This window comes from Dreissena polymorpha, chromosome 11 (genome assembly GCF_020536995.1).
Source record: "Dreissena polymorpha isolate Duluth1 chromosome 11, UMN_Dpol_1.0, whole genome shotgun sequence".
In the NCBI taxonomy this organism is placed as follows: domain Eukaryota; kingdom Metazoa; phylum Mollusca; class Bivalvia; order Myida; family Dreissenidae; genus Dreissena; species Dreissena polymorpha.
In genome coordinates this window covers 62,598,429-62,610,981 of record NC_068365.1, presented here as the reverse complement: position 1 = coordinate 62,610,981, position 12,553 = coordinate 62,598,429, and the positions used below count along the sequence as shown (strand labels likewise).

Below are 12,553 nucleotides of genomic sequence, written 5' to 3'. Positions count from 1 at the left end.
TTATCATATATCGACGTGGCAGAATAAAGTAATTAGAACGTGGGTTTAAATGTGTGTAAATGGCCTTGCCAAGTATATCACCAAACATTCCGTGCAATTTTTATGTATTGTGAAGTCATTGAGGCAAGTGAACAACTGCCATATATTTTGGTACAGTGCGAAAACACACGATGAAAACAAACACCAATCAATAAAACTGGGCTATTGCACTGGAAAGGTCAATCAAACCATAGCATTGGGGTGGGTAAGGGATTTAACCGATTTAACCCATTTATGCCTAGTGAACTCTCCCATCCTTCCACATTGGATCAATTTATTTTCAAAATTAGGGATGTCTAGTATATTTATTTCTATATTTAGAATATTTCTAATAGAAATTCCTTTAAGCAAACAGCGCAGACCCTGATGAGACGCCTCATCATGCGGCGTCTCATCTGGGTCTACGCTGTTCGCCAAGGCCATTTTTCTAGACGCTAGGCTTAAATGGGTTATTTAAGTTTCTTATATGGTCGTTTTATTTAAACCTTCATGTCTATTGCTGGTGCCATTTGATGAGTATGTTGTGACCAGTATCATTCGCGTTAAACTTTCTAAGGAATTTGCTCAATTTTGGAAACATGCACTTATCTTTGGGGAAAGAAAACAATCTGACGCAACCTGAAATCCTTTCAAAATCATATATCATATCAACTGTATCAACTAATATAAATGCAATTCATCTATAATTGGTATATATATACGGGAGACCGCTGTTCGTCTCTAGGATTGGATGTTTTTCCAAAGAAGAAGAAATCCGGATCTCAGCTACGACTTTGATTCATTGTCTAAATGATCAACAACTACCACAATAGTGCGTGGGGGCGGGGCGACAAACGTACTACTAGTAAAACGTATACAAGACAACTGGTAAACAACAACAAATATTCATTAGATCGAACAACTTCAAGACAATCCGCAAAGTTTGTAAATGCAACATTGACATAAATGACATTTTTTTGTATAAAATTTATTTTCATCGTAATATATTACATACATGAATGTTCTATACAGAGTAGCTAAAAGTTGTCACGTACATGCACTGTAAAGCTGCGAATAAATATATGTTGTAACTATGCACTCATATACAATACCTTCAGTTTTATATATCAAAACATTTTACAGACTACTAACTTGCATACACATGCTGAATATAAACACGTATGTCTTAAAATTTATATAACATTGCATACGTTTTTTTAAATAAAGTTTTTTTCCCCATAATTTTAAATAAAAATGTTTCATTCAAAGCGTAAAATAAAGTAGCTAGGAAACAGTACAATGCCAGAACTTATTGAGTCGTGGATAAATTTTCATAAATATGTTACATCATATATATTTTATAACTATATGACTATTAATCATTAGAAACAAAATAATTAACATTTTGTCTTTATTTGTGTTGCCTTTTTCCCCCCAAATCTCTATCGTCTGTAATAATAATAATACATAATCGATTGTGTCGATATTCAATCGGGAACCCTCGGACAATTCCGCCATAACGGCGATCGTCGTAACGGTGTGGTGTAGCCCACTGTCCGAAGCGTTCAGATTGTGTCGATATTCAATCTGAACGCATCGGACAGTGGGCTACACCAGACGATCGCCCTTATGGCCTAGGATTCACGATTGTGTCGATATTGTCAAACCGCCATCTTGAAAATAGGTTCTTCTTGAGCATTGGATTCTGATTGGCTATTCCAATTTCAAAAGATTTACATGCTATAAATAGCCTAAATACTGACATTGCAGGGAAGGTTAATTTCTTGTGAAAAAATGTCAACAAACGATGAAGTATGGAGATTTCATAAATACACGATTTTGTGTTACTTAGAAACACTTTTGAACAATACATAAAGGAGGAAATATTTAATAACAACGTATCGAGTTATGATAAATTAAAAAATGTATCTGTTTTTGTCGCATTGTTTATCAACATAACTATGGTAATTGTGTCAAAACAGTTTCCGTTCACAACTGCATCATATAGGAACGTTCTATCAAGGGGCTTCACATGATCTCCATACCCACGACTCAAAAGAACCCAAGACTTAAGAGGCACCAAAGTTATTTGAATGTACAAAAGGATCAAGAGAGTGTAAGCGTACATACTTTTATCTAGGGGTTTATTGCATTAAAAGTTATACTGCCGACCAGTTAGAGAGTTTAAGTTCATAGTGTTTGCACGATACCCGGTACATGTCTTCTTTTTTATTTTTCAAACCTAGTTTTAGACTTTATAAACCTCGTGTTTATTACAAAAACAACATAGATTATCAGTTACAAATTTCCCTTTTTGTAACAGAGATTTAGTTCCTCCAAATCTATATACAATTCTATTTTGTAAGCAATATAAACAAATTAAATGCATTCCTCTATAATTTAAACAAAAACTGTAAGCATATTTACAATAAAATCTGTCATTCATTTTCCTTTATTTGTATATGGTATATGATTTGTATATATATGTTTATATGCAAAAAAAGCGGTGTATGTCACCTTTTTGCCACCGTATGTTATTGAACAATACTTATGATGCGATCTAAAATTTTCGAGTGCACAGAATGCATAAATATGGGGAACACATCCGTGAAGAAAAACGCTCTGGTGCTGACAATCTTCTTAATATAAAGGGGGCATACACAAACTGTATTGATGTCGAGAGTTGAGAGTGAAACTGCTCTCTCAAGCCTCCCAAGCCTGATCATTAGAGATCAATTTGTTTCATTCTGAACACGCAGTTAATATCGTTGCTAAACGCACTGTAGTATCCCTTTGCATACCCTATACTTCTCAAAAATTGAAAGTCGGTTGAATAACATATGAATGTAAATTTGAAAACTGTTTGCAGATTGTACGTTTTCTACTTCGACAAGTTTCAGGCTTACCGGCGGGAAATTTTATATTCAAATCGATTGGTCGCTTTCAAGGAAAGCTAGGGTGATAAGCTGGGTTAAACAGCTATGCCGAAAAAACAACAGTTGTAAAACGATCTGAGCCTATGCTTAATGTTGATTCATTTTTTTTCAAGGTAACTGAACTTCCATTTTCAACAATCCCTTTAATGTTTGAGATTCGTCAACATTTAAATAGCTGTTTGCATTCTGTAATGGTCATAAAAATACGAGTATTGCATTTTTGTCATTTGAGGTAGCCTTAACATATACAATTTTATAAAGTATAATATGGGCTTTGTTCAGCAACATATTGTATCATATAGAGAAAAGCTCAACATGTTACACTGATGTGTAAGTTGAACTTCCATGTCCTATTCCCATCATCTTTGGATCGACATAGGACGGTTGGCTTTACAAAGGCTTAGACATCTCATAGACACTCTAAAAGATATTGAGCACAATTAAGCAAATTACTGCAGGACTACTTTCAACAGCAAAACTATACACCAGCTATATTCGAGGGCAGATTCAAACTGTGTCTAACTGCTCAGTAAGATTAAATTAACTTCATCACAAATGCTTATAAGTTAAGAACAACATGGAAGCAATAATAGTGTACGTAGTCCAAACAAACTGAAAATTTAAGAAAAGAGACGTCATTTTTTTATAACATGTCTAATTTGCATTATTCGACAAAACTGTATTTTAACAGTGAAACTGTAGTTATTTAAGAAAACATGCACTTAAATAAAAAAGTACAAGTGTACATGTAACATGTTTTAATTGGTGTAATGAAAAACACGTATATAAACGCAGTTAGGGTGGTAGTTTTATCATAAGAATAAATCCCTTTATTCATTGCAAGTTACCGATTTTCAAAAGAGCACAACGAACACAACAAAATCGGGGGCACTCCATTTGAAATGCCAAATCAAAGCACGGGGATTTACACCGGTTTTATTGGACTCCTTACTTGGCCCAAAGATATTCACAATACATTAGAGAGCAACAGGACCTACACGTTGTAATTTTATCCGGGGGTTTGGTAAAAGATTTGCTTTTTTAAAGTGTTGCTATGTACAAGTTACCGACAAGACGAGGCAAATGTTGACCACATATTTAATTTAATAGACCACCACACTACGATGTTACATACCAAATACGAAACATCTTGCCCTTGTGGATTCAGAGTAGATTTTATTAACCCATTTATGCCAAGCGTCCTGAAAAAAGGACATTGCAAACAGCGTAGACTCAGATGAGACGCCGCATAATGCGGCGTCTCATCTGGGTCTGCGCTGTTTGCTTAAATGATTTTCTTTATGAAATATTCTAAAAATAGACATAAATATACTTGACACCCCTAATTTTGGAAATAAATTGATCCAATTTAGAAGGATAGGAGAGTCCACTGGGCATAAATGGGTTAAGAAGCCTTTAAAAGCTATACATACCTTATGACTATTGAGGCGTATCCAGTTTTGTGAGGCGTATCCAGTTTTGATATTATGGGCATAGTTCGAACAAACTGTGTATACGACCATTTAATTAATGTTGGTTAATACCGAATATCTTGGCCTTCAGCGCCATAGTCTTGGGAAAAGATGTTTAAGGGTTTCATTATACATTCTAGTATGCGACAAACAAGTTACCCCCCAGCGTGGGGGACATTTTTGATCATAGGGTAATGAACTAAACACACGTGTTAGAGGACCGCTAAACGATGTTGCATAACAAATATCAAACATTAGAGTTTTGTGGTTCAGGGAGAGAGATTTGTTCGAATGTTTACTGCATATATGTAAGAAAATAATTTACGTCATAGAAGGGTCAGATATAACACACTTTGTAGAGAAACACTACTTGAGGCTGCATGTCGCCTACAAAAACTTTGCGTCTCAAAGACACCTACCCCTGGTGGTCCAATACAGCAGCCCAGACATCCACAAACACTTTCTGTGGCAATGACCGAGTACCCCTGTCTTTCGTACAAATGCCGGGCACGGTTGTCAGTCGTAACGTAGAGGGTCATTGCCTGAATGATATGAACCGCGCTCTGACAAAACGGGATTAAATGCACGTGCGTTAAGTGTCGTCCCGGATACGGGACGACACTTTTCGCTTTAACTGGAGCTTCGTCTGTGCATAGGCTGATCTTGGACAAAATCCCGTTATAGAGCGATATGTATCATATGTAAGTGTATATCAATTATACTATGGCGTATAACACACAATTGGCAAATCATACATACTAGGTAATATTTTTGAGAACAGTTACACCTGCTGTCTTATGTTATGTGTAAGGTAAATGAGCATTGTTTGAAGAGCATGATATGTCGCCCTTAATACATAAAACATTATGATAGGAAATTTGACGCTTGACCTCTAAGTGTGACCTCCACCTTTGAGCTATGGAGACGATTTTTATATGTGACACGTCATCTTATGGTTTCGGACATTGTAGCAAATTTAAACAAACATTATATGGGTATATGGCAAAGGTATGGCTGAGACAGGACATTTTGCACAGATTCACAGACATAGAGACCTACAGTGCGACTGCTATATGACGCCTTCTTTGTAATGGGTATTAAAATGAACAATGTCTGACCATTAGACTATGAAGTATTCAATCCTTTAAAAAATAAAGAATAAGAGTCACGTATTTGAAGCGTAACAGGGTTAAACAGATCCATGAAAACGAAATCCACGTGAAAGTTATTATAATGAATGAATGATAAATAATCAATGTTTAAAGTTAAATAACACAAAGCAGTTTTTTTACTATGTTTGCGAGTGACAAAGTACTAATCTTCGTATAAAATAGTCCACAGGAGCGTAACTTGCAATGACATATCAGTAATATGTATGTGTATTTAAAATGTTTGTTAAGATAAATAAATGTCAAGATGAGTAGTAATTCCGTTATAATGGTTAAGTTCATTTATGCACAGTTTGTCCTTCCGTCTGCTACAATATCTCAATCCGAGCTGAAATTATTGAACATTAACTTTTTTTATATTTTAAATATTATATTTTAAAATCTCATGTAGACATAGAGATATGGAGTTGCTGCACTCAAATATTAACCAAAAATTTCAAGTTCTCATAAGGGCATTAATTCTGCTAAAGTGAAAGTCAGACTTATGGGCCTTGGTAATTGATTTCAATTGAATATATGTGATGGTAACAGAGATATATACTTGTTACATGAAACATTAACCTTAATTTTATCTTGAACGCAAACCTAAAGCAGACTTTTAGGATTACAACATGTGCATACTCCTGTTAAAATGCTGGTCGAAGTATTGGCGAGTGAGTGTTCATGAAGACCCTGACTTTATCTTAATTTCATCTTAATGTCATGTCAAAACATGAAGTAGAACAGGGCAATGGGGTAGCTGCGTGCAAACATTAACTTGAATGTTTAAATTACAAAAGGAATTTTTGCAGGTCAGAGTTATGGAACTTGGTCAGTGACCGCAAACAATGACCCCAACAGCATTTGTATATTTTTAATTGAATACCCGTAGTAGAAAAAGTGCCATAGAGATTTTGTTCATTTACCTTGTCACGTAATCGTTCATAGTTCATGGATGAGACATAGTTCCTAACAATGTTCATTACTCTTAAATTACCGGTGTGTAGCCTATCATTCGATATCTCGTCATGCGCGAATTGCCAAGATGACGAGATTTGTATTAACTACCATTTTCTCGTGTCACGCCTCCAAGTCTAAACGCTAACTGAACTATACCCCTCTAACATTTGCCCCATGAAACTCTGTTATATATCCCATTGGTCAGTGTTCTATGCGTGTTTATTTCTGATTGGCTGAATTACAACCTAGGACTGGAGATATCACTATTCAAGTATGCACACGCTAATCAGCATTGTGATACCAATAAATAATGCAAATACAGCCTAAGGCTTGTGTCAACAGCATCGTAACCCCTTTGTTGTTAAACATATACCAGATCCAAATATTTAATCTTTTGACCGTCATGCATACTCGCTACTGATATACTTGTCAATATTTCGTACATAAAGAAAACCCAAATATTTCACTTAATTTCCTATCATAATGTGACAACCTTAACCAGAGAATTACGTAGACGCCGACATTTGGGTAAGTTGTCTCGTTCAGATTTTACGGTGTATACTAATGACCTTCATGAGTGCAAGGTCAATGTTGTTGAGCTAAAATAAGCGGCTCAGATATATGTACTCAATATTGAACAATTTGAACACGTCTCGCACAACATAATTATTTAAAAAAATCATTAAAAAACTATGTTGAGTTGCTTAGAAACTCTTGAACCGAGACAATGAAATATATTTTAAATTAGATCATTAAACATACATTATTAACTTGATTTTTTAGAATAATTTGTTATAAACAAGAGATATTGAAATATTATGGGGATATGTCTGCAGCGACAAGAGATATTGACCAGATGGAAAGCTAATAAGAAGTAAGTTTTGAAATAATATAATTAATTACAGTAAGAAATGATGAATCCAATTTAAATGCGCAACAATCAACAAGGTATGTTCGTGCAATATTACTGAATACTTTTTATATCGGAAAAAAATCTACTAGCAAACAAACGAGGGTCGAAGGGATGCGATGAGATCACCGTATGTTAATATTATAATACTTGTAAAGTAGTGACATAACAGAAAATGTAGTATTAAAGTTCAAGTAGAAACTGGTTCGCCATGCATTTGATAACAATATTTGCAAATACAGCAGTATAAGAAAATATTTAACTAGACGGCGGCCTATTGGCATTTTTACAACGACACTTCCCACTTAAACTGGATTTTCGTAAAGAAGAGGAGTACTGCACAGGCTAATCTGGGACGACACTATACGCACATGTGTTAAGCCCATCCTCCCCTCACCTTACACTGTCGGCATCGGGCCTCCGCCTCTGCCTTCTCCATAAGAACTTTACCCACGCCCTTCCCCCGCGCCCTGTCGTCTACACAGATATGGTCCACATAGCACGTGTGGCGCTGTGCACTGCCGGTCGTAAACATGCCTAAACACGCGTACCTGAAAACATGAACTACTGTGGTTACATTCCGTATGGGTTTGTAAGAACAGTTCAATTTCTTACAGGAACGATGTAGTGCGTAAGCTTCCTACCAATTAACTATCTGCGCGAAGGTTGCTTCAATAAAATAGAACAAAAGTATGCGTACCTACACGCATGCCAGCATCCTAACTCTCACACGTGGTCTGAAACACTGAAAAGAGAAAACAAACAACGAGAGCAGTAAATAAACGAATACTAGTATTTGAAGAAGCAGTTCCCACGGCGAATGTGGCTTTCGTACCATAGCTATTACTATCATGCACTTGTTCGCAAGGGCCGAGTGCGTATCTCTCCTATAGCTATTGTGCCTCGTTCTTGGACAACTGTGCTTAATGACTGTTCGTAAAGTGTCATCACAAACAGCCTGTGCAGTCCTCATTCTTTCCGCCTTGACTGGATTTTCGTTACGATGTTACTTCCTTTTAAAGAAAAATTCCATACAACGAAACAGGCTCATCTGGGACGACACTTTACGCACATGCACAATGCCTAGTTTTTTTCAGAATCCGGCTCTTTTAACACCTACTCTCTATCTTCGTCCCCGTGAAACTTGAGTCCGAGTACACCCACTGGTGACCCGTCGAGCTCTGCAACAAACGTCCGGTCACGGAAGTCGTCTGCCTGCGCTACATGGAAGGCGGATAGGTTCCTTACGGCGATGGGAAGTCTAAAAAGTTAAAATATACACATACATAAATATATGTTGTTCCCAAATATTTCAGAAAATAATAAGAATGTATCTCTTTATATAATTTTGTTTAACACAAATGTATGCTACACGTAACATATGTAACAAAGTTTGCGTTTTGGAACAGATTAATCGCAAAAAAACATACAGATATTAAAAAAGTGTAAGATGGTTAAAGGGGCCTTTTCACAGATTTTGGCATTTTTTTAACTTATTCATTAAATGCTTTATATTGATAATTGTAAACATTGGATCGTAAAAGCTCCAGTAAAAAATCAAGAATAAAATTAAAAAAAAGGAAAAGAACATTGCTCGGAGCAGGTTTCGAACCAGTGACCCCTGGAGTCCTGCCAGAGTCCTGAAGTAAAAACGCTTTAGCCTACTGAGCTATTCCGCCGAGTCCACATTCTTGACGTATTTTATACCTTATATAAGCAATCTTCGTAGTTTCACAAAATTTAACGACAAAAACAGAACTCTCCAAATTATTCAATCGTTTCGCGTTGCAACGCTTTATAATTTTTAGGTTTTAAAATCGTCAAAAGATGCATATAATGGCTATAATAGACCATTGTAAATGTTCAGTATTACTGTTTCCTCACAAATATCATAACTAAAACGAAAATTTGCGAATCTGAAACAACTTTTTTCAATTTTGTCAATTTACCAAAGCGTGAAAAGATCCCTTTAAACGACAAATACCAAAAAAACATATCTGACACAAGCACGTGCATGTTTTTTATGCTATACACCAAACCATAATTCAAATAAATTTGTCATGTTCACCTACTTTGCCTCCGTTATGCTATGCACGAACTTTCCACGGAAAGCCTCCACCAGTAACTTGGCCGCGAATTCCGAATCTTCGGGTGTGTTTCTTAATTTTCGGACAGTCACCCCCATTCACGGACGGTGCCGGTTGCTCGATTACTGGAGTGGGCATTGCTGACTTATTGATGTCTTCTGTAAAATACAACACTGCATCGTTCAATGTTTTATACAAATTTTACAGTTATTGGCAGGATTTCACATTTACATTGATTGGTTTGTCTTTTTTAGTCCTGTTTTTGATTAAAGTGATATTATGGGCATTTTTCAATGTTGAATTGAGCTAAAAAAAATTAACAGGTCAAACGAGTTTGTTAAAATGTGGTTACTGACCAATTATCTGCAACTCATCTTGCTACCAGTTGTTTATTAATATATATATATATATATATATATATATATATTATTCGATATTTTACATGACTTACCCAGTCCTCTAAGCCGAAATGATCCGTAAAACAAAATTGTGTCTTTGTGTCGTATGAACGAATCTGCACTTAAACTAAATTTAGGTTCACATCGTACATGAATGATCAGTTGTCAAACGCAAGTACGGTTCATATTCAAATGCATTATTTCTCTTTCCGGGATATTGTTTTAGTTTGTTGATTCTACATTAACAAATATAAGTGTATATGAAGTGAAAACATAAAAAAATAAACAACGGTTGCGATAGACACTCATAAACTGTTAGATGCCCATAATATCACTCTAATATTGGTGAGATTTAGATAACATGCAGCATCGAGATTATCGTAATATATCGATTCCAATATATCCTGATGATATGGCAACATAATGGCAAAAACGCAGAAAAGTGTAAAGACTGTAACATGTATAATATTATATACAAAGTCGAACTATCTTTTTTTTAAGAAGACGTTTTGTCGGAAGATTTGTATTGATTTAGTATGTGTATACATTATACTAAACAACGGGTAACTAAAATTGCGTCACAACGGATAGTCGATCATTGAGTCATTGCCGTTGAGCGCCTGTGTGTTTCAGTTGATACCACCTTTACTATAAAGCTAATTACTTAACCATAGTTATTTTATAAGAAGCAATATAAATGTATTTATATATACAATATTGGTACAAAATATGACACTGTATATATGTGAATTAAAATAAAGTTGTTTTAACGTTTATTTTATTATTTCATAATTTTATTTTACTTACTTAATACGTGTTATGCATATGCTTACGTTATTGTAAACACAGTACTTTTGCCAACCATGCACGCGGAATGTAAACAATAACGATCAACTGGTCTATAGCAGGTCAGCTGGTGGCCAGTGTCTATCAGATAAAGTAAGCATTGGCTTGTTGTGTATAAGTTACCGGTAACTCGGAAACAGGGGAAATGCGTTTCACTTCAATGCAGTTCTATTAACGTTTGGCATGCAGAAAAACTTGATTCACAAGATATTTAAAAAGACTCAAAGAAAAGTTGTTTCAGTATGGTGCTGTAAATGCTAAAGTAAACCTTGACAATAATTAAATTAATAAGACCTTGTTCTTAATAAAACCTTACAGACATTATTGCAAAAACCATAAGTCTAATAATTAAATAATAATACAAAAGCAAACTTTAAGAATTTGTGATTTAAAGGTGAATTCAATTTTAGTTTTTATTAGTGTGTAATGCAATATCATTTATTTAGGCTCTCGTGAACACTGAACTCTATATTAAATGAAAATTTCCTTAATATAAATAAAATTCCCACCATTTTTCATAATAAAGAGCCGTTATATATTAACACAATAAGGAAATTTGCGGAATGTCTGCAGTCAAAAATAGATAAGATATTTTTAAAACTAAAATAAATAAAAACTTGTTCTGTTTGATTTTTTACTGTTAGACATTTAAACCACCCTTAAAAACATATAATTTCTTTAATTTCAAAGTCTTCTAAAGCTATACTGTAAATTAAAAAACAAAACACACACAATTATTTACAGCTATGCAAAACAAAATGGATGAAAGTATATGCTTCTTGAAAATGAGAAGAGCACAATCCCGTCGCCTTTTCCGCCCTAAACAAACAATTTATAAATACTGAGTATACAAGTATAAATCTTGTTGTCCGTGTGTACCATCGAATGTAAAAGAATATTAACATCATATTTACATATTTTTTCAAGTTCGCTTTTTATATGACATCGCTTTATGGTTGATCAAATGCATCACATGCACTTTGTCGATCTTTGATGACAAAAAAACTTACACTCGCACACATTGATCCCAGAATCGATAAATTGGCCGCCGCCATATTGGCTATCACATGACCGCTGTCATTACGGTACTGAAGAATCTGGTAGACTACAGCAAGATAGGAAACATTAATGAATTATATTTCACATCGTTAAAAATCAAAGTAACCTAAAAATAATACACGCAACATTTCCAACGTATGTGTCTCTACAACAATATTCAGTGACTACACATAATGTTTCAGGCCGAAATAGCTGTTTTTAAAGTACTTCTTTCAGTTCTGTCTTTGCTTAAAACACAATAATTTCTTTATTGAATGTTATTATTCGAATATAATGTTAAAGGTTATATCAGCATCCAAAGTCTGCAGTAAACTTTGCGACTTTTTAGCGTAAATAGTTCCAAAGATATTAATTAGCGAAACTTTGAAAAATTTATAGCCGAGGTACACAATTTTTATTCAAAATCACATATCTGCCTTTGTTTAAAACACTATATCTTTAAAAACACTTTTATAGTTCCGGATACTCATTAAGAAAATTTATGATTCAGGACTGAGGCAGACATGTTTATTGAATAGTACATTTTCTTAACATTTATTAATTTGTTAATAGTATTTCTTATTTAAGTATTATTTTTAAAGGTAAAGCAAACTATTTAGCTGAAATAAAGTTTGTGATTTTAACTAAAATTGGTCCTGAAATATGTATAAGCGAAACTCAGTAAGATTTCAGGTAGAGGAAACTTTTTTTATTAAAAAGTATCTGGTTTAGTCTAAAAC

The 12,553-nt window shown here is 34.6% G+C and overlaps 1 protein-coding gene across 1 annotated transcript; it reads right to left on the bottom strand.

Moving 5' to 3' along the window:
* Window positions 1-2,779: 2,779 nt before the first annotated feature.
* LOC127849890 (uncharacterized) lies at window positions 2,780-9,691 on the bottom strand. The gene is made up of 5 exons (XM_052382641.1): window positions 9,517-9,691; window positions 8,565-8,705; window positions 7,842-7,995; window positions 4,846-4,968; window positions 2,780-3,374 (listed from the first exon to the last, which is right to left on the bottom strand). Exons 1-5 carry the CDS (start codon window positions 9,627-9,629, stop codon window positions 3,345-3,347), a joined length of 561 nt encoding a protein of 186 aa, XP_052238601.1. The 5' UTR covers window positions 9,630-9,691; the 3' UTR covers window positions 2,780-3,344.
* Between the last annotated feature and the right edge of the window lie 2,862 nt (window positions 9,692-12,553).